General features: G+C 41.5%; 2 protein-coding genes and 1 long non-coding RNA gene across 5 annotated transcripts in view; 1 reads left to right on the top strand and 2 right to left on the bottom strand.

The window, feature by feature from the left end:
- COPB1 (COPI coat complex subunit beta 1) overlaps positions 1 to 520 on the bottom strand; it is a 37839-nt gene extending 37319 nt beyond the window's left edge. The window contains exon 1 of one of the 2 annotated variants that reach the window (XM_038569116.1): positions 402 to 520. The gene's annotated coding sequence lies outside the window, so the exon portion shown is untranslated. Of the gene's footprint in view, positions 1 to 174; positions 200 to 401 lie in introns of those variants that run through there. The other variant, XM_038569117.1, reaches the window with a different exon arrangement.
- Positions 521 to 6220: 5700 nt separating this feature from the next.
- On the bottom strand, positions 6221 to 19508 carry PSMA1 (proteasome 20S subunit alpha 1). The gene is made up of 10 exons (XM_038569118.1): positions 19194 to 19508; positions 17851 to 17895; positions 16980 to 17081; positions 16516 to 16619; positions 14179 to 14267; positions 13503 to 13573; positions 13253 to 13382; positions 11605 to 11684; positions 7919 to 8029; positions 6221 to 6589 (listed from the first exon to the last, which is right to left on the bottom strand). Exons 1-10 carry the CDS (start codon positions 19491 to 19493, stop codon positions 6533 to 6535), a joined length of 1089 nt encoding a protein of 362 aa, XP_038425046.1. The 5' UTR covers positions 19494 to 19508; the 3' UTR covers positions 6221 to 6532.
- Positions 19273 to 20962, top strand: part of LOC111091601 — a 51948-nt gene continuing 50258 nt past the window's right edge. The window contains exon 1 of one of the 2 annotated variants that reach the window (XR_005375776.1): positions 19273 to 19578. This is a non-coding gene — a long non-coding RNA (uncharacterized LOC111091601). The remainder of the gene's footprint in view (positions 19579 to 20962) is intronic. The other variant, XR_005375775.1, reaches the window with a different exon arrangement.

The following is a 20962-nucleotide window of genomic DNA, read 5'->3' on the forward strand; positions in this document are numbered from 1 at the left end:
TAAATAAATAAACAAATAAATAAATTTAAATAAAATAAATAAATAAATAAATAAAATAAAATAAAATAAAATAAAATAAAAAAGACGCGCTGGCCAGCCTCCCAGCCAACCATCTGACAGAACAATGATCTTTCCTCAGAGGTGCCCCCGCGGAGACGCCGTGCACCTTCCTACCTGCCCTCACGTCGATGGGTGGACGCGCCCGGGTGCCGGCCCGGGGGGCACCAGAGACCCGGGAAGGGCCCCCGGCCCGGGCTTCCCAGCCCCCCGCTCCACCCCGCCGGGCCCGGACGCCAGCGGCCTAGTCACTCCCCTTCCGCATCTTCCCGGAGGACAGCCCGCTCCTCCGACGCGGCCCAGCCCAGCACGCCCCCCGGGCCTGGGGGCCTTCGGCTCATCACCTGGCTCCACGGGGCGGCAGCTACGGCGACGCTGGGACCGTCCACACCGGCTCCGGCCCGCGGCGGCAGCAGCCGCGGCTCCGCACAGTCCTCGGCTGACGTGGAAGGGGGTGGGGGCGGGGGTGGGGGCGAGGCGACGAGCCACCTCGCCGCTACGGCAGCGCGGAGAGGACAAGCCTCCTCCGTCCCGCGCTTGCGCAAGCTTCCCCGGGCTAGTCCTGCAAGCCAGGCTCTGAGCTCAGCGCCGCGGTCTTTTGCATGCTGCTTAGAAAAGGGGGGGGGGGGGGGGGGGGGGGAGTGCTTGGAAAGAGGGAAAGCCCAGTTTCTAAGGGCTGTGTTGTCCAGCGCTTTCCTAGCTCACCCCCTAAGAGACGGGGAGAGCGACTGCTGTTTGAGGGAGTCACCCCGCGGTCCCAATCTCTGCCTCCGCACTTGGGCTGATGTCAAAGTCGAACTGATTATTTCCTAATGGTCCTTTTTTTTTTTAAGATTTTATTTATTTATTCATGACAGAGAGAGAGAGAGAGATAGGTGGAGACACAGGCAGAGGGAGAAGCAGGCTCCATGTAGGGAGCCCGACGCGGGACTCGATCCCAAGTCTCCAGGATCACGCCCTGGACTGAAGGCGGCGCGAGACCGCTGAGCCACCCGGGCTGCCCCTAATGGTCCCTTTCAAGATCCCAAGAAATTAGTGTTTTTTATGCAGAAAGGAAGTTTGACAGTCACTGTTTTAAAGGATTTTACGTATCTCCAAAATACCCTAATAGTTGCAGCTGCTATCAGCCATAGCATCTTCGGGTTTGCACATATAAGGTTCTATTATGCCCCCCAAGCAGCACCTTCCCCACAAAGGGTTTTCTGGCCAATTATCATTTTAAAATCGTTTTTCAAATATCAAAAAAAAAAAAAGCGGGGGGATCTCTGGGTGGCTCAGCGGTTTAGTGTCTGCCTTCCGCCCAGGGCATGATACTGGAGACCCGGGATTGAGTCCCACATTGGGCTCCCTGCATGGAGCCTGCTTCTCCCTCTGCCTGTGTCTGCCTCTTTCTCCCTCTCTCTGTGTATTTCATGAAAAAATTAATAAAATCTTTAAAAAAATAAAATAATAAAATAAAAATTTAAAAAAAATTTTTTTAAGCCTTGAGCAAAATACCGTGAATAAAAGACTTGCCCTTAACAGGTACACTTCTGTTAGGAAGCTAGAACACGAGCACTGTCTCATGTATCTAGAATCCAGCTATTTGAGATTTCTTTTTTTTAGAACCGTCAAAGTATAAATTTGAGCACCCAAAATATATCACAAAGGCCGTGTGTTTACAGCACTAAGAATGTTCTTCAAATCCTATGTATTGATTTTTTTTAAGTTTTTGAGATAATTGCAGAGTGACCTAAATACCGTGATCCCGTATACTCTTCCCCTGGTTTCTCCCAGTAGTAACATTTATGCATACTGTTCAATATCAAATCCAAGGAAATTGACATTGATATGATTTACTCCTCAGATTCACCAGTTTTACATGCACTCCCTTGTGTATTTAGTTCTCGGCAATCTTACCATGTTTAGATTCATGTGACCGCCACCTGGCACTATACAGAACAATCTTAAGGATCCCTCCTGCTATCCTTTTACAGTCACAGCCACTTCACTCCCCAACCCCTAGCAACTACTAACCTGTTCTCCGTATCATTGTAATTTTGTCATTTCAAGGACATAGTATATGTGAACTATACAATGTAACCATTGAGATTTTTTTTCATGCAATATAATTCCCTTGAGAACAACTGGTTGTTTCACTTCTGTGTATTGGTGTTTAATATGAAACTTTACAGGAACAGTATCTGGTTTCCAAGCCCACTTACCAAGAAGGAACAATCTGTTGGCATGAAATGAGGCCCCCGAAAGCACAAAAACTAGATTTAGTAATAAGAAAGCTCAGCAGTTTTGAGCCACCATAGTGTAGCACCAACCACCATACCCACAATGGAAGTTCATTGTGTTACAGAAGAAAATTGGAGATATTATGGCCGAGTCATTAAGGAAACTATTAAGTATGAAAAGAAGGTAAGAAAGCAATGTATTTTATAAAACCACATTTTATCTGCACTTAAAATGTCATTGGAATTGTATATATATTATTGTATATTAAATACAGAGCTTGTTCATCAGATATCAGGACCTTATATAGCCAGTTTCTTTCTTCTTCCTAATATGTACCTTGTTTTGGGTCTTATTTTTACTCTAGCAATTATATTGTCGTGAATGCTTTTTTTTTTTTTTAGAGGTTTGTGTGTGTGTCTGTGTGTGGTTTTTTTTGAGAGAGAAAGAGAGGGATCCCTGGGTGGCGCAGCGGTTTAGCGCCTGCCTTTGGCCCAGGGCGCAATCCTGGAGACCTGGGATCAAATCCCACGTCGGGCTCCCGGTGCATGGAGCCTGCTTTTCCCTCCGCCTGCTATCATAAATAAATAAAAAATTAAAAAAAAAAGAGAGAGAGAGAGAGAAAGAGAGAAGGGGAGGAGCAAAGGCAGAGGGAAAGGATCCCAAGCAGACTCCCCACTGGATGCAGAGACCCACTTGGAGTTCCAACTCATGACCCTGAGATCATGACCTAAGCCAAAACCAAGAATCTGACACTTAACTGAGCCACTCAGCCATCCCTCATCTGGAATGCTTTTTAAACTTGAGAGCAAAGACCTTGACATATACCAAGAATCATAAAAATTCAGATGTCTAGGAAGTCAAGGCCTAGAGCAAAGGGACTTGTCCTCAAATCACAAAGTGGCCAAACGTTGAGAAAGTTGGTATTAAAACCTGAATCCTGTCACTTACTGCACTGCCTCTTCTTTTTCAACCATGTGAATTCTGCAAAGCTGCACATATAGATGCCTAATAAATTCCAGGTGAATTGAACATTATATCAGTGTTAGGTTTTATGATTGGATATTATTAGGAATATTTTTGTTTATAATTACTTAACACAGACCAAAGAGAGTGTTACTTAAATATAACACTCTAGACAAAACAATGAAAAGGCATCATAATGAACTCTGTGGAGATAGTGGAGTTGACTGAATCTTATTGGGGTGGAAACGATGTTAAGTTCTAAGGTTAGTGTATGAGACTAACATCACATATTAAAAAGATTACTGAGGGGCACCTGAGTGGCTTAGTTGGTGAATTATCTTCCTTCAGCTTGTCTCAGGTGTGACGCTCTCTGGGTCTTGGGATAGAGCCCTGCATCGGGCCCTGTGCTTACAGAGGAGTCTGCTCCCTCTCCCTCTGTCTCCCCTGCCGCGTACTGTGCACATGCTTTCTGTCTCAAATAAAGTCTTTTTTAATTTTTTAAAAATAAAAGATACAGATATCTTTTAAAATATAATAAAAAGATTACTAAAACTGCCTCTGAAGTACAATACAGATCACATTTTTTCCCCAGTCAAGTAATTGGTTTATATTTAGGGAACAGGTACAAAATATTACACATTTTCTTTAAACAACAGAATTGCCCAACAAGACAGGCTCGCACAATGATAGACATGAAGGGAGAGAGACCTACCTGAGGCTTTAAAGAGCAAATTATGAAATTTCCCACTTACGTTCCCTCACCCAGACTATAATAGAAATGAGTCTGAAGGCAGGTGGGAGGGCTCCCTATCATTCACTTTATGTGTGTGGAAGGTGCAAATACTCGGTGGTAGGTCAAATGGTGACCTACTCGATGGTAGGTCAAATGGCCACATGGTCCTTGGGGCCTCATCCCAAGCTCAAATGGTAGACTCCTGAGGCTCCTTCCAGAACAGAGATCCAACATCTCACACATTACTGTATTTAGTTAGGTCTTTCAACAAAGTTGCCCAGAGTTTCTCTTAGCACTTTACCTTCAAGAAGAGATTTGTAGATTTAACAAGCTTTTATTTATTTATTTATTTATTTATTTTATTTATGATAGTCACACACAGAGAGAGAGAGAGAGGCAGAGACATAGGCAGAGGGAGAAGCAGGCTCCATGCACCGGGAGCCCGATGTGGGATTCGATCCCAGGTCTCCAGGATCACGCCCTGGGTCAAAGGCAGGCGCCAAACCGCTGCGCCACCCAGGGATCCCTAACAAGCTTTTAAAGTTTTAGGCAATCTGTGGGGCATCTGGCTGGCTCAGTTGATGAAGTGTGTGACTCTTGGCCTTGTAGGTTTGAGCCTCACGTTGAGTGTAAAGATTACTTAAAAATAAAATTTTTTTTTCTTAAAGATTTTTATTGGGCAGCCTGGGTGGCTCAACGGTTTAGCACCATCTTTGGCTGAGGGCGTGAGCCTAGAGACCCGGGATCGAGTCCCATGTCGGGTTCACTGCATGGAACCTGCTTCTCCCTCTGCCTGTGTCTCTGCCTCTCTCTGTTTCATGAATAATTTTTAAAAAAAAAATATTTTTATTTATTTATTCATGAGAGACAGGGAGAGAGAGAGAGGCAGAGACACAGGCAGAGGGAGAAGCAGGCTCCCAGCAGGGAGCCCAATGTGGGACTTGATCCCAGGACCCTGGGATTATGCCCTGAGCCAAAGGCAGACGCTCAACCACTAAGCACCCAGGCGCCCCAATTTTTAGAGTTTTTTATTTTATCTGACAGAGCACAAGCAGGTGGAACAGCAGGCAGAGGGAGGGGAGAAGCCAGCTCACTACTGAGCAGGGAGCCCCGATGTGGGGCTTGATCCCAGAACTCTGGGATCATGACCTGAACAGAAAGCAGACACAACCAACCAAGCCACCCAGGCACCCCTAATTAGTAGAATTTTAATCCAAGTTCCGTATCTATGAATGAACTGCTCCTCTCTAGAAAGATAGAAATCTCAGGCAATAAAAAACTCAAGGCTTCTTAGCAAAATTTTGGAGTATTTTGCTTTGTAAATTAGATTTCCTCGAATTTCATTCTGCATGGCCTAAAACAAAAATTGTTCTGCAATATTTGCATACACTGCTCACAACAATAATAGAAAGCAACCGAAAGATTACAGCAGAGTGGGGTGAGCATAAGAGGAAATGAGGTTTGGGATTAAACTTTCCCTTTTGTTATTTTTACAAAAGTTCTCTATAGAGACCAGAGCTATCACTACTGCCATCTGCTGATTGCAAAGAAAAACCATTTACATGTTAGAAATCTTGATACTATGGTTGCTGGGAAGTGGCAGTTTCTTAGATATATTTTTTTAAGATTTTATTTATTTATTTATGAGAGACATAGAGCAAGAGAGGCAGAGACATAGGCAGAGGGAGAAGCAGGCTCCATGCAGGGAGTCTGATGCAGGACTCGATCCCGGGTCTCCAGGATCATGCCTTGTGCCCAAGGCACTCAACCACCAAGCCACCCAGGCGTCCCAGTTTCTTAGGTTTTAGTAAGAATCTTCAGCGTTGAACCCTGCAATTTGTATTCTGAACCAAATCTCCATGATTTTCATGTAGCTAGTCCATACATAGGGAATTGGTATAAGGCTGTGATAGATAAGAGGTATTATTTTCCCTCATCACTAAACTTAAGGCAAATTAATTTGGCAAATGTGGCAGATAACCAGTTGTAATCTCCTTATAATCATTATAGTTGAAGCTACTTAAAAAACAAAGAGAAGGGATGTCTGGGTGGCTCAAGGGTTGGGCGGCTGCCTTCGGCTCAGGTCGTGATCCTGGAATCCGGGATTGAGTCCCACATCTGGCTCCTGCAAGGAGCCTGCTTCTCCCTCTGCCTGTGTCTCTGCCTCTCTCTCTCTCTCTCTATCTCTCATGAATGAATAAATAAATCTTTAAAAAAAAAAAAAAAAAAAACAAAGAAACCCAATACACAGGCAGGTGAAACAATTTTATTTCACAGTTGTCTTTAAAACCACAAAGACACTATGTTCTTCATATAAAAACATTAGTACAGATAACTATACTTTCTAGAAAATGATTATATAGACCCTCTCAAAGAAAAATGCACACCATTATATGGTTCAGACAAATTACTTGGGAAAAACACATCTGGACCGATTCCTAAAACATACCAGAAGACCACGCTGCATCTTTTGGTTCAAAGTATAGATTACTGTCATCAGTAAAGGCTCCTGCATTCTTACATATTTGATAATACACATATAGACTGGTTTGTGACTTAATGCTCCATTGGTTCATCAGCCTTTTCTGCAGGTTCATCAGCAGGTTGAGCAGGCTGTAGCGGGGGGGAAGAAAAAAGAAAACAGGTTAAAAAAAATCACTTGACCAATATATACTTCTAATCACAGATATTATATTATAAAAGAATTTACATGAAAAAGGGGATAGGAGATATTTTGGATACTCAATTTTAGTTCATGTCCTGTTAAAATTTCTGAACCAAGGGTGTTTTGCTGTTGTTTCTTAAACAGACATAATTTTATAGGTCTGAAAACCTAAGCATCATTGAACAATTTTAGCATTTAATCACTTTATCTTGTTCAGGAGTAAAGTCCTTCTTTGTATTACCACTACTAGCCTTAGAATATAATCAGTATATTTTAGACATTCTTATCCTCTTTAGCACTAATCAACACAGAGAAAACATTTTAAAACAAATCAGCTGTGTGGAACTCACAGCATTTTTCCCAACAGTGCTGGTTCTTATCAACAGCAGTTTAAACAATGCAAATCCTACTCCTCCAAATTGTACCAACAATATCCTCTCCAGGTTGAAAAAAAAATTCATACTGTAGAAAATACTTCTCTCCAGGAAACTTTATTTATTTTTTCCCCAGGAAACTTTATTTTCAATTACACAGCTATCAAATAAGAATCTATAAATAGCAAATGTGTATTCTAAATATCCAACAAAAAGGACCAATATTTAATCTGAGATTTCCCAATACTTCCTCTTTTCTCAATATTTATGAAGAGTCAATTTAGTTTCCAAAGGGCCCCCAATGAACTTTCTCTCAGTCCCCACTCCTGTAGACTCTTAGCAGACCTTATAATTTCATCAACAAAATGAGCAAAATTGATGCTGTGCCACTCCTGAGCCTCAGCCTTTAAGAATGTCTAGCAGCTTCCACTTTTGAGATTTTCAACGTTTGCAAGCTCTGAGCTACTACCCTGCTAAAGAGAGGCTTTGAGATTACATGGACAGAGGTCCCAGCCTTCTAGCTATCCTTCTAGGATATACCTAAAGAGTATGAATAAAGAGGACATGTGAATAAAGCCATCTTCAATGTTCCAGTCCCGTTGCTTCAACTGACTACAACACAAGAGACTCTAAATGAGACCAGCAAAAGAATCACTTAGCCATAGTCAACCAACAGAATTGTGAAAAATAGCATTAGATAACCAAATCATCAATTTTTGCTTGTGGAGATCACTACCTCTCAGTATTTTACATTATTCAGTTCTAGCTTTTCCTACTGCTATTTGAACTGTGAGCCCAGTTCAATACTTAAAGACAAAAATGGAAGATTTACTAAACAATTGAGGTAGGAACAGAGTTTATGATAGGACTAGAGCCTCTGGTGTTACTATTATAGTTATATACCTGTGCCTTTCTCTGTGGTCTTTCTTCAAGACCTTCCAGGAACGGAGATACATCATCATCATCATAAATCGTAAACTCCAAGTCTTTACCAACAATTCCAATGGAAACATTCTGAGTGAGGGGAAAAAAGGTAAAAATTAAAAGAATTTATGATGGGAAAATGCTTTTGTTAAATATGGGGTGAAGAAAAACAGAATAAAAGTTTATATAGCATTATTTTAATAAGACTAAAAAGTAAATATAGAAAAAAAAAGAAGAAAACTAGCAGATCCTCATAACTTGCAGATCTAATATTCACTTTTCATAATCATGAGTAACACTGAAGGTCTATGCCACCTAGAAATTTGTAACTTGGCTCATAATGGAAATGTGCTGCAGACTAGTGCTAACGGAGCAAGCAACTTAGCTGGGAAGTAAGCCTAACTCTAAAGAAATAATCAGTTTGTTTCTTGTGTAAATTAAGACATGATGGTTCTTTAAAAGGAAAGAGAATAAGTTGTGGGATCTTGTGTTAAATCTGGTAGGGTCTTGGAACTATGTTCTACATGTTAAAATTAAAGAGCAAGTTTTAAAATGTTCAGTGAATGCTAACCAATGTAAAAAAGGTCCCCCTGGAAGATGAAAATTTTAGTGAAAATTTGAGGCATGAGAATTTGAAGCCTTCTCTCAATGATTTCACTGAACCATTCTCCATGATTCAGTAAAAATATAAAATCAGAAAGCCAGATACCTGAGCAAACTCCCAAATTGTAAATGTCAAGAGTAAACCCAAATTTTAAAAGATAGTCGGGGATCCCTGGGTGGCTCAGCGGTTTAGCGCCTGCCTTTGTCCCAGGGCACCATCCTGGAGTCCCGGGATCGAGTCCCCGTCGGGCTCCCGGCATGGAGCCTGCTTCTCTCTCTGCCTGTATCTCTGCCTCTCTCTCTCTCTCTCTCTCTATGTCTATCATGAATAAATAAATAAAATCTTTAAAAAATAAAAATTAAATAAATAAAAGATAGTCTCCTTGGAGTGATGGCATTATGGGGTGGGTGGGTATGTATGTATGTATGTATTTATTTATGGGAGGGAGACCTTAAGAAGGCTCCATGCTCACCATGGAGCCAGATTCGGGGGCTCAATCTCATCATAACCTGAGCCAAAATCAAGGGTCAGATGCTTAACAGACTAAGCCACTAGGTGCCACTATAGGTACTTTAAACACTTAAAAATAATTTTATGTACATTCCAAATTGTTTTGGAAAAAAGTTCTTTTTAGGATAGTAAAAATTATTTTCAAAAGATTATGCCAGTTATAAATTCTTCACATATATAATACATAATTATCCAAACACTATAATAAAATGGATTTACAAAATGCTGACTGATCTCACTTTAGTTAATGATCATTAACCACAAGGAGATCCATAATGGTTCCTGCATTGTACTAGACAGGTCCCTAGATCATTCAGTCTCTTCTAACATTTTCTATTCTCCTTGCTCCTTATTTCACTGATTCACTGAGAAAACAGAAGCAATTAGAAGAGAATGTTCACAAGCTCCCACAGTATCTAGTGTTTCCTGTATCTATGTCCCTAGATTCTCTCCCTTCATGTTAGTGTGAATGAATGGTCCAATTCCTCTCTAAGGTCTACCTTTCCACTTGTATACTGTTTGACATTGGTCCAGCAGTTTTTCTCATATTTCTCCTACATAAATATTTCCCTTTACACTGGATTATTCTTATAACCATGCACCAAATGTGCTATAATTTCTCCCATCTTAAAATACCAAAACAACAAAAACACTCACTACATTCTCTTCCAGCCAGGACCCCCATTTCTCTGAACCTGCAAGAGAAAAATCTCCATAGAGGTGCCTCCTATTCCTCCTCTCTTTCTCTCCTTATTCCATTCCTTTCAGGCTTTGGGCTCACCATTCCAATGAAACTGTCTAGTGAAGTCCCCAGTGACATCATTGCCAGTCTAATGGTTAATTCTCACTCCACATCTTCCTTGATCTACTAGGAATTTTTCATTCCTTCTTCCTTGAAATTGTTTCTTCATTTGTTTTCAAGAATGTCTCACTTTCCAAGTTTTCCTCCTACCTCCCTGGTCATCGTTCTCAGTCCCTTTTTGCTGATACTTATATACCTTCCAATTTCTAAAGGTTAGAGTGCCCCTAGCCCAGGCCTCAAACCTCTTGTGAAACTGTTTGATTCCTTTAGCAGTGGCATCCAATCTAAATCACCATTTCTACATAAAGACTCCAAAATTTGTAAGTCTAGGCTAGACCATTCTCCACCAAACTCCAGGAGATACACATCTGACAACTGCATTTTCTTTTTTTTTAGGTAAGCTTTATGCCCAAGATGGGGCTTAAACTCACGACCCTGAGATTAAAAGCCACATGCTTTACTGACTGAGCCAGCTAGGCGCCCCAATAACTGCTTATTTTATATCACCAATGGACAATAGAAATTTCAAGTTTTCTAAGTCTAAGCTAACTGCCTGATCTTTCTTCATAGCTCCCGCCCCAAAACTTGTTTTCACCGTCTTACCTAGCTCAGTAAATCATAAATTTCTCCCTCCTCTAATCAAGCCCAAAATTTTGAAAACAATTTTTGTTGTTCTTACACCCCTACAATCAATTTGTTAGCAAACGTTTTTCACTCTAATTCAAAAAAACTTATCCTCATCTCCAACTCTAAGGCTCTCCTCTAATTTACCACAATTTCTCATCTATATGATCTAAATAGTTGTAAAGCTATTTTTACCCTTGTTGCCCACTACAACCTATTTTCAAAATGGTGACTAGAACAATTCTTTTGAAACCTAAATCAAATCATGGTACTGTTCTGTTCAAACTCTAACTGCCCACTCAGAAAAATCCAAAGTACCTACAATGGTTTATACACGATCTGGCCTCCATTACCTTACTTTATTCCTTCTCTTCCTCTTGATCATTGACTCCAACATTCGTGACCTCTTTGCCTCAAATACTAGGAATATTCTGGACTCAAGGCCCTTACATTTGTATTCCTTGGAATGAACTTGCTCTAGACATCTGAATCACTCTCACTCACACATCTCCTTTATTTTCCTCAAATTTCACTTTCTCAGCAAGGCAATCCTTAACCACTTTATTTTAAATTTCTCTCACCATACCTTCCTACCCCCTATATGGTCATTCTTTCTCCTCTTAACCTTAGTTATTTCTGTAGCATTTGTCATCTTCTAATGTATAATTTACTTAAGGGTATATTGTCTATCTCCTTGACTTGGATGGATGTTACATGAAGGTCAAAATGTTTGCTGTGTTTACTTTATAGTCTCAGTATCTAGTGTCTACACATGGTAGGTACTATATCTATCTATCTATCTATCTATCTATCTATCTATCTATCTATCTATATATATATATTTGTTAACTGAGTTAATAATACAAGGATGTTTCTACCTGCTGAAGAAATGAAGGACGATCTCCCTAAGACTTATTGGTTTTATTGCTTTATACCAAGAAGAAATGTTTGCAAATCATTTCAAAATCAGATCATTTAGTGAATAGCTTAAGGAGAAACAATGAACCAAGGTAAACATCTCCCAAATTAAAGAACTGTTAAGTATACAGACCTCTATTATATTTCATAAATATAAATGATTGACCTGTAATGTTAAAATCTCAAGTTGGAAAACATGATACCTACCTTTGTAGTTAGGTCCTGTTCTGCAGGAAGTGTCTCTCGTAAGGCACGCAGACCATGTTTAACCAGTTCATTCAAATTGCCTGTATAATAAATTAACAATTATTTCTTAATTTCATCTTCATACTGGGCTGCTTTTATTTGTGGTCTATAGTCTGAAATTGTGGCTTTAGTCACATACTAAATATATCACAATAACAGCCAAAATTTTAATGTTTAGCCATATGATAACATGGCAATAATAATAAGCATTGCCATTATTTTATGTAATGGGAGAATATATGATTTTTGTTACTAAATGTTTTGTGATAAATTAAATGATAATCCAGATTCACAAATGATACAACACAAAATTTTGTAGAATATATTCTATGGAAGGTGTTTCCTCTTTATAAACAAAGTCTCCAACTCTTTATATGTGGCCAGTACTAACCTGATACCAAAACTAGACAAAGGCTATCACAAGAAAATAAAACTATAGATCAATAACCTGTATGAATACAAACACAAAAAACCTCAAGAAAATATCAGCACAATGAATCCAGCAACATTTATGTTAATGTAAACATTTATAGATATATACATAGAGAGAGAGAATGTGTTTTTATACTATAAATCATGAGGAAGAGGGATTTATTCTAGGAATGCAAAGCTGGTTTAACATTCTGAAGTCAAGGGATGCCTGGGTGGCTCAGCAGTTTAACGCCCGCCTTTAGCCTAGGACATGTTCCTAGAGTCCTGGGATTGAGTTCCGCATTGGGCTCCTTGCACGGAGCCTGCTTCTCCCTCTATCTATGTCTCTGCCTGTCTCTTTATGCATCTCTTATGAATAAATAAATAAAATCTTAAAAAAAAAATTCAGAAGTCAAATAATGCCACCACACCATGATAGAATGAAGGAGAAACCACTAGTCAACTCAAGAATGTCCAAAAAGCATGTGTTAAGTCCTTGAAACTTGCATGAGTAAAGCAAGTTTGAAAACCTGCCCTATGATCACAACTTACATCAATGCTTTTTACCTTTCTCAAAGCTACACCAAGTTTTTTACATGTTTATGGACTACTTAATGCAGAAATGTCTGTGTGGCTCCAAATAACAGAATCACAGAAAACTATAAGCTGGTAACAGAACTTATAATTGGTAAGTGGTTCTCAACTCTGAATGGGGCATACTTCAGACTAACTGAACCAAGCTCTTCAAAGTTGAAGACCTCTGTATTTTGGTATTTGTATTTTGACAAAGTTCTAGTGATTGAAACTACTGTGAAGGCTGAATGGGGTAATAACCAGTATGTATGACAGAAATAATAAACACTCCATGGACTTATTTAAAAACAAACAAAAAAACTCTTACCCTAAGGCTGATAGTTTTTTCATTTAGGATACTATTTACTCACTATATAAAGACTAGAGGGGGGCATCCCTGGGTGGCTCAGCTGTTTAGCTCCTGCCTTTGGCCCAGGGCATGATCCTGGAGACCCAGGATCGAGTACCACGTCAGGCTCCCTGCATGAAGCCTGCTTCTCCCTCTGCCTGTATCTCTGCCTCTGCCTCTGTCTCTCTCTCTCTCTCTCTCTCATGAATAAATAAATAAAATCTTAAAAAAAAAAAAAAAAGACTAGAGGGGGCAAAAAAAAAAAAAATCACTTACACTCCATAAACCCAGACATATGTCTCTCCAAGTAAGTGCGAGCTGATTGAGAACGGGCTCCAATGGACATGGCTCTACAGTCAAAATAGTTGGCAGATGGACAGGTTTGGAAAATGTGAGGGCCCATATCCTACAAATAGTAAGAAATATATATATATGTATATATATATATACACACACACACACACTATATATTTTCTAGTTAGTTTTTAAAAAGTCATTAAAATATAGTAAGATTCTATGAACTTACATCATAACCAGCAATAAGCAGTCCAACACCATATGGTCTCCGGCCATACCGCTGTGTTGGTATCTGGGTCTCTTAAACTAGTTAAAGAAACTGTTCTAACAAGGAATAAAGTACTATCTTTATTTTCAAATTAAACACTATTAAGAAAGAGCTCTGCTTTTTTTTTTAATTGCTGCATAATCTACCACACCAAGAAGAAAATAAAAGAGCAACATTTCTTGGCTTAGTATGAAAAAATGTTAGGACTATCCACCAAACCTAAGACTGAGGGCTAGCAAAATGATCTCTTCTCATGTGGAGAACCTCATCTGTTTTGGATATAAGGGGTCAAGAATTTTGGAGGACATCTAGAACCACCAATAAAAAACTTTAAATCTTCTCTAAAAATGAGACTTGACTGGTTTTCCTCAAATTGGTCTCATTGACACCCGGAAAAGGGCTGATGAAAGAGCAACCCAATTCCTTATTTAGAACACATTTTTCCATGGCAAAATTTTCCAAAATTCTTCTTCTAAATTTTAAATATTCTGTTATTGAGAAGTAATTAACCTTAGTTTTCAAACTCTTAACCTATGCTATGTATTATATTCCCAGTAATTAACATAAGGCTTAAGTATCAAAAAAAAATCTATTTAAAGTTCACATCCATAAATGCTAAAAACAAAAAAAAGGATACTGCTTCCAATTAGAGATACAAGACGAGACACAGGAAGAGGTCTGTCAAATACAAATCTGGAATCCAAACACTCCTGGCGCATAAAATTACTAAAAAAGAAACAAGGAAAATTAGTTCTTCAAATCAGAATTATTTCAATCTAAATAAAATAGTTTAATTTCTTTTTGCTTTCTTCACATGGATTACATCCATATAAGGGAATCAGAAAGTCACAACACAAGGATGCATTTTATACCAAACTCTTTGGCCACACGAGGTTTAAAAAAAAAGACTAAAATATTCCTTAACTTTGGATAAACCTGGTCTCTGAGAATTTTAGAGGCTAAAGAGCAAGCTCTCTTTTCTTACCCTTCCCACTGTCAGCAACAACTCTAGATCTTGAATCACCAAAGAGCATAACTACTTGTTTTTTTGGAAACTGAAATTTTCCCAACAGAGCAATTGCAAGATATTGAAGTGATACTAGAACATTGCTACACGTTCCTGCCAACATTGCTTCTATCCATAAGCAGTACTCTAGAGGAGATGCTGGACACTGGACTATTGAGCCTCACTGTTAAACCCGGTAAGAGTCAAGCAAATGTCACACTGGGGAAAAGGGAATTCTTGCCTAACTATTAAAGACAAAAGGATAAACAACAAGAAATGGATATGCACCTTTCTTTCCATGATGCTTTGTCCAGTTTATGTGTACGTCACATATCTGAGAATCAAATATTGATGGCAGGAACCATGCTATTTGTTCAATACTTTTAAGTCCATTTCCCAAGGCTATCTAAACTGCATTGTTCAACATGGCAGGTACTGGTTACATGTGACTATTCACTTAAAAAGTGGCTAGTCTGAATTGAGAAGTACCTTAAGTGCAAAATGCACATGAAATTTCAAAGACTTAGTACAAAAAACAACGTAAAATATCTCAATAAAGTTTTCATATTGATTACATGTTGACATGGCAGTATTTTGGATAGATTGGGTTAAATAAAATGTTTGACCATGCAGCATATTTTACATTTTCTAGAGCTTTCAAAAGCTAATACTTATTTGGCTGCCCAAATAAGTAAAATCTTAAAAACAATCACCTGAGGACACACTGATAAAATTTCCTAAAATGATTTCCCTGGGAGTTATAGATTAAAAAAAGAAAAGGAAAGAAAAGAAATTAGTTTTGGCTAATTTTGACCTCCCAACACACACATTCGTATGTTATGTAAAAGGCACTGTATTAAGTGCTCTACATGTTAGGCTCTTAAACAATAGCCCTGAAAAAGAAAATACAAAAGAACTGATGGTTTAAGTAACTAGCATCTCATCTAAAATACTAAGTGGTGGGCAGCCCCAGTGGTGCAGCAGTTTAGCGCCGCCTGCAGCCCAGGGCGTGATTCTTAAGACCCTGGATCGAGTCCCACATCAGGCTCCCTGCATGGAGCCTGCTTCTCCCTCTGCCTGTGTCTCTGCCTCTCTCTCTCTCTCTCTCTCTCTGTGAGTCTCTATGAATAAATAAAAAAATCTTAAAAAAAATTTTTTTTAAATAAAATAAAATAAAATACTAAGTGGTAAAGGTAAGAATGAAATCTCCATGATTTCAAAGCCCTGGCTCTTCACTTATAACACCTCTCAACTATACATCATCTCTATCTCCTCTGGACTCTCATAGAAATTGGCTACTGGGGATCCCTGGATGGCTCAGCATTTAGCGCCTGCCTTTGGCTCAGGGTGTGATCCTGGAGTCCCAGGACTGAGTCCTGCATCAGGCTCCCTGCATGGAGCCGCCTTCTCCCTCTGCCTATGTCTCTCTCTCTCTCTCTCTCTCTCTGTGTCTCTCATGAATAAATAAAATCTTAAAAAGAAAAAAATCTGTCACTCTCTACTTTCTACCTTGTATTATAGATATACTACTAGATTTTAAGTTCCTAAAACACAAGATATATATCTGACTCACCTTTGTGCACCCTGCAGCATCTAGTATTGAGCTTCACAAAAAATAAGTATCTAATAAATACTGGCATATTAAAGAAAGCAAGTGTAGTTTGCCAGGTCCTCAGAAACCAGACAAAAGTGTCAAGCTCTTCTTAGACATAACATTGTCTCAAACCATATATCTTGAGTTAACAAGTATCACATTATTCCCTGACTTCTCAAAAGCTTTAATCTTAACATCATTAATTCTAGTAGTTACTACTAGAGGAATCAAGAAATGGAGTACTTGTAACTGAGCCCAAATATGCTGAGGTATTAACAATCTGAATTTATAAACTCTGCCATACAACTTCCTAAAATATATTATCTGGACGAATCAAAAGGGATGTTTCTTTTGTTTTTCACGATCATACTCACCATAACAGTCTAGCATCAGCAGTAAGTCCCGCAATTGAGATACCAATATGGTTATCAACATGAAGAATTTTCTTCTGATGAGCTGCAAGCTCTGACTGTGCTCTCTAAACAGAAACATTATAAAACATAAAAACACATTTATAATTTTATTATTTCAGTGAAACTTAAATTTGTTAGTTCCATTTTCTTTCTTTTTTAAAGATTTATTTATTTATTTATTTATTTATTTATTTATTTATTTATTATTTATTTATTTATGATAGACACAGAGAGACAGAGAGAGAAGCAGAGACACAGGCAAAGGGAGAAGCAGGCTCCATGCCGGGAGCCGGACGTGGGACTCGATCCCGGGGCTCCAGGATCGCGCCCTGGGCCAAAGGCAGGCGCCAAACCACTGAGCCACCCAGGGATCCCCGTTAGTTCCATTTTCTACATGAAGAAGATTTATGTACTGCTTTACTCACCTTCAATGCGACCAACACCGCATGGGTTTTTGATTTCAGACCAACTGTGGCTGAACCTTGTTTGACAGCTTCCATTGCATATTCAATTTGATGAATCCTGCCCTAAAGAGAAAACACATCTTACAGTCACCTTTTATATATTTAATATTGATCTAGTGGTCCCAAATCTCAGGCAAATATAGTTAAAATCTCAAAAGATTTTTTTTAATTTTAATTTTTAATTTTTTAAAAAGATTTTATTTATTCATGAGAGACACACACACACACACACACACACACACAGAGAGAGAGAGAGAGAGAGGCAGAGACACAAGCAGAGAGAGAAGCAGGCTCCATGCAGGGAGCCCAACGTGGGACTCGATCCTGGGACTCCAGGATCACGCCCTGGGCCAAAGGCAGGCACTCAACCGCTGAGCCACCCAGGGATCCCCAAGATTTTTTTTTTAAACTAGGAAAGTCACTTTAATGATAAACTTATGTTCCAGGAATGTCTAAAATGATTATATTCCATATTCTCACAGCCTACAGTTTCATAAGTTTCTTTGCTTTTAAAGTAGGCTCTTCACCCAACATGGGACTCAAACTCATGACCCCAAGTTCAAGAGTCCCCCGCTCTACCGGTGAGCCAACGAGGTGACCCTCATCAGTTTCTTTCTTTTTTTTTTTTAATATTTTATTTATTCATGAGAGACACAGAAAAAGAGGCAGAGTCACAGGCAGAGGGAGGAGAAGCAGGCTCCAGGCAAGGAGCCTGATGTGGGACTTGATCCTTGGACTCTGGGCACAAGGCAGACCCTCAACCGCTGAGCCACCCAGGCGTCCCTCCTCATGACTTTCTAAAGCCACAGATAAAAGTATAAAATATTCTTACCTGAGGGCTCCAAACAGTGACGTCATTGTCATACTGGTTGCGAAACTGCAAGTGAAAGAAAAAAAGACAAATGAACTTTCGAAATATCACAAATTTTAAACAAGCTCTATGGTTAAACAATGTCCTCCCACCTGTTTCCATTCAACAGCAACACTTGCTATTCACACAACCTCACTGGAGGATCACGACTGTCGTGGGTTGCAAGCCAGCTCCGAATTTACCATGAGCTAGAAGGGAGAGGCGGATCTCGATGGGACCTATCTTCCCAACTTCCGATTTTACTACTGTTGGTAGCACTCCCTTTGGATTCAGTCACTAAGGTTCATAGGGTCATGTTCCTTCTCTCATGCTTATGCTCTTCTCTTACGCTGGCCCTAATAAATGGTTAAAAGCACTCACCAAAAACAAAACAAAAAACAAAACAAAACAAAACAAAAAACCAAAAGGCCAAAAACTAGCTCAAAATTCTACCTCTTTAGGTCATCTCCATCTTTTCTCCCCAAATTCCAACTCATCCTCCCATCCCTTCTTTTTTTACTCTGTGATTAGAGCCACGGCAGATTTATCTTCCAACCCTTACTGCACTCAAAACGGTGCCCTGTACGTGTGTATAAACGTCCCTATAGAATGAACAGACACGAGGGTGTTCTCGGGAGGGGAGATGCCGACGCACACAGCTCCGGGGTCAGAATCGTTAGGGCCTCACGATACAGGGAGAAAGATGGAGGAGAGAGGAGGGGGCGGGGGGGGGGGGCGGGTGAGAAAGGCGAGCGCGGGGGCTGCAGAGGGGAGGCTGGAGGACCCGAGCCCAGGCTGGAACCATGCGGACGCGTCTCCTCTCGGCCTCGGTTTGTTCATCTGTAAAACGGGGGGGCCCGGACAGAGGGACTGAAAAGCATCTGTTGCCATCAAGCTCTAGGATGGAAGAGAAATCGGGCGGCCCCGCAGGCAAGGCGGCCGCCGTCCTGGACCCGAGGCCGGGGGCCGAGCCCGCACTGGCGGCACAGGGAAGCCGCCGGGTCGATCCCCAGTTCCTGTTCCTTTCCTCCCTCGCACCCGCTCCTCCGACGGACCTGGAGCGGCGGGCACGTCCGGGGCCCGGCGGACAGCGAGACGAGCCCCGGGGAGCGGCCGCCCCGACTCCCCGCCGCCCCTCGGGGCCAGGCCGGAGATGCTGAATCACCGCCGAACCCTCCCGGCGGCGGCGGCGGCGGCGGGCCCCGAACCCCGCGGCCTCGGGCGGCTCTGCGGAGGTCGGGGGGCGCGGCTCGCCATCCCCGCCCCCCCACCCCCCGGCGGCGCACCTCAGCCCCAACCCTGCCCGCGCTCCGGATCCAACGCACCATGGTTCCGGCGCGGGTCCCGCTGCGGCCTCCGGCAGAGGTGGCGGCTTCAGGAGCGCGGCCGCAACTGCCGCTCGGCAATCTACAGAGAAGCCTTCGGGATCTGGACGGCGGCGGCGCAGGGCACGGCAGTCGATCCCAGAGATATCGATAGACGCCCAACGCTTTCCCCGCCCTCAGAAGCTCTGGGGCCCCTGGGAGGTGGGCGGGGCCTCGGAAGAAGGAGGAGTTGAGGTTGGCGGGAAATCTGCTGCGGGGGCGGCTGCTACAAATCACCCTTCTTGGATGCTCCGTGATCATTACCTGGGCCCTTGCAGTCCCGCCAGGTCCTCAGCGGCCCGGCCGATCCACCTGAAATGGCTCGAGACCACGCCTGCGATTCCAGGTGATCCGGTGTGCAGCCGGACATCGCTCGCTCAGGGGCCACGGAGATGGGGGCGGGGGGTGGGGGGCTGTAAGGATGAGGCTGTGAGAAAGACCACAAAGGGGATCCCCGGGTGCCTCAGCGGTTCAGCGCCTGCCTTTGGCCCGGGGCGTGGTCCTGGAGTCCCGGGATCGAGTCCCGCGTCCGGCTCCCTGCATGGAGCCTGCTTCTCCCTCTGCCTGTGCCTCTGCTTCTCTCTCTCTCGCTCTGTGTCTATCATGAATAAATAAATAAAATCTTAAAAATAAAGAAAGACCACAAAGTAATGGTCCGTTTGTAGATGTCAGCCACACTCTTCGTCAAGCGTGTTGTTTGTGTACACGCTTTTCTTTCTACTTTGGAATCCTTTGCTCCTGTTCCCCGGAGATAGCTTCTTCAAGGCCCCGTTGCCAGTGATCACCCGTTGTGATCCTCCCTGGTTTCCTCTACAGGACTTTGAACTCCACGAGGGCGCTCATGCCTTTCTATGGTCTCAAAACCATCCATGAGGCTTGGTTTTTTTATGTTTTTAAACGAATTTTTTTAATCTGGTAGATTGGACCACTGAGAAAAACTGGCCGTTTTCTTCCGAAACACTGTTTTCTCTGTTGAGGATTTTTGGCAAGTCCCCAGATGAAAGACTTGATTTAGTACAGCTCTGCAAACCTCTGTCCGTTCATTTTATTTTAAAAAAGATTTTATTTATTTATTCATGAGAGACAGAGAGAGAGCGGCAGAGACGCAGGCAGAGGGAGAAGCAGGCGCCCCATGGGGATCCCGATGCGGGACTCGATCCCAGGACTCCGGGATCACACCCTGGGCCAAAGGCAGATGCTGTACCTCCGAGTCCCCCCAAGGTGCCCCACATCTGTCAGCTTAATATCTACTTTGCACCAATGATGATGATTTATTTTCTTTATAAAGTAGAAGAGGTAAGTACCTAGGTTCAGGTAAGTTAGGAGTTGAAAGGGTCCTTAGTGATCTAAACGTTGCGGTTGAAGGAACAGACTCAGATCACTTAAGTGATTTGCTCGAGTTTGGAGCAATTCAGTATCACAGTCTTTTTAAACCCCTCCCTTTATATATATACATATATTTTTTTTCCCCTGTTACACATTTTCCAGGTTAAATAGGACTTCCTAGTATCTGCATTATGAACACACGATGTTTTATTTACCCAAGTCCCTATTGTTTGATATTTAGGTTCCCCCTACACACCCACTTGTTTATATGCTGCTTGATACATGTTTTTATACTCCTTTCCTTAGAATAAGTTCCTAAAAATTGCAGGATCAAATGAAATGGATTTTTCTAAAGCTACTAATAAAAAGTGCTAAATTGCCCTCCAGAAATGTTTTACTGGTTT

This window comes from Canis lupus, chromosome 21 (genome assembly GCF_011100685.1).
Source record: "Canis lupus familiaris isolate Mischka breed German Shepherd chromosome 21, alternate assembly UU_Cfam_GSD_1.0, whole genome shotgun sequence".
Taxonomy (NCBI): Eukaryota; Metazoa; Chordata; class Mammalia; order Carnivora; family Canidae; genus Canis; species Canis lupus.

Coding starts and splice junctions, on each gene's coding strand:
- PSMA1 (XM_038569118.1), bottom strand. CDS start 19,493: ATGATCACGGAGCATCCAAGAAGGGTGATTTGTAGCAGCCGCCCCCGC. Junction 17,082..17,850: donor TCACTGTTTGGAGCCCTCAG/GTAAGAATATTT, acceptor TTTTCTCTTTAG/GGCAGGATTCATCAAATTGA. Junction 13,383..13,502: donor TGCTTATTGCTGGTTATGAT/GTAAGTTCATAG, acceptor TACTATTTGTAG/GATATGGGCCCTCACATTTT.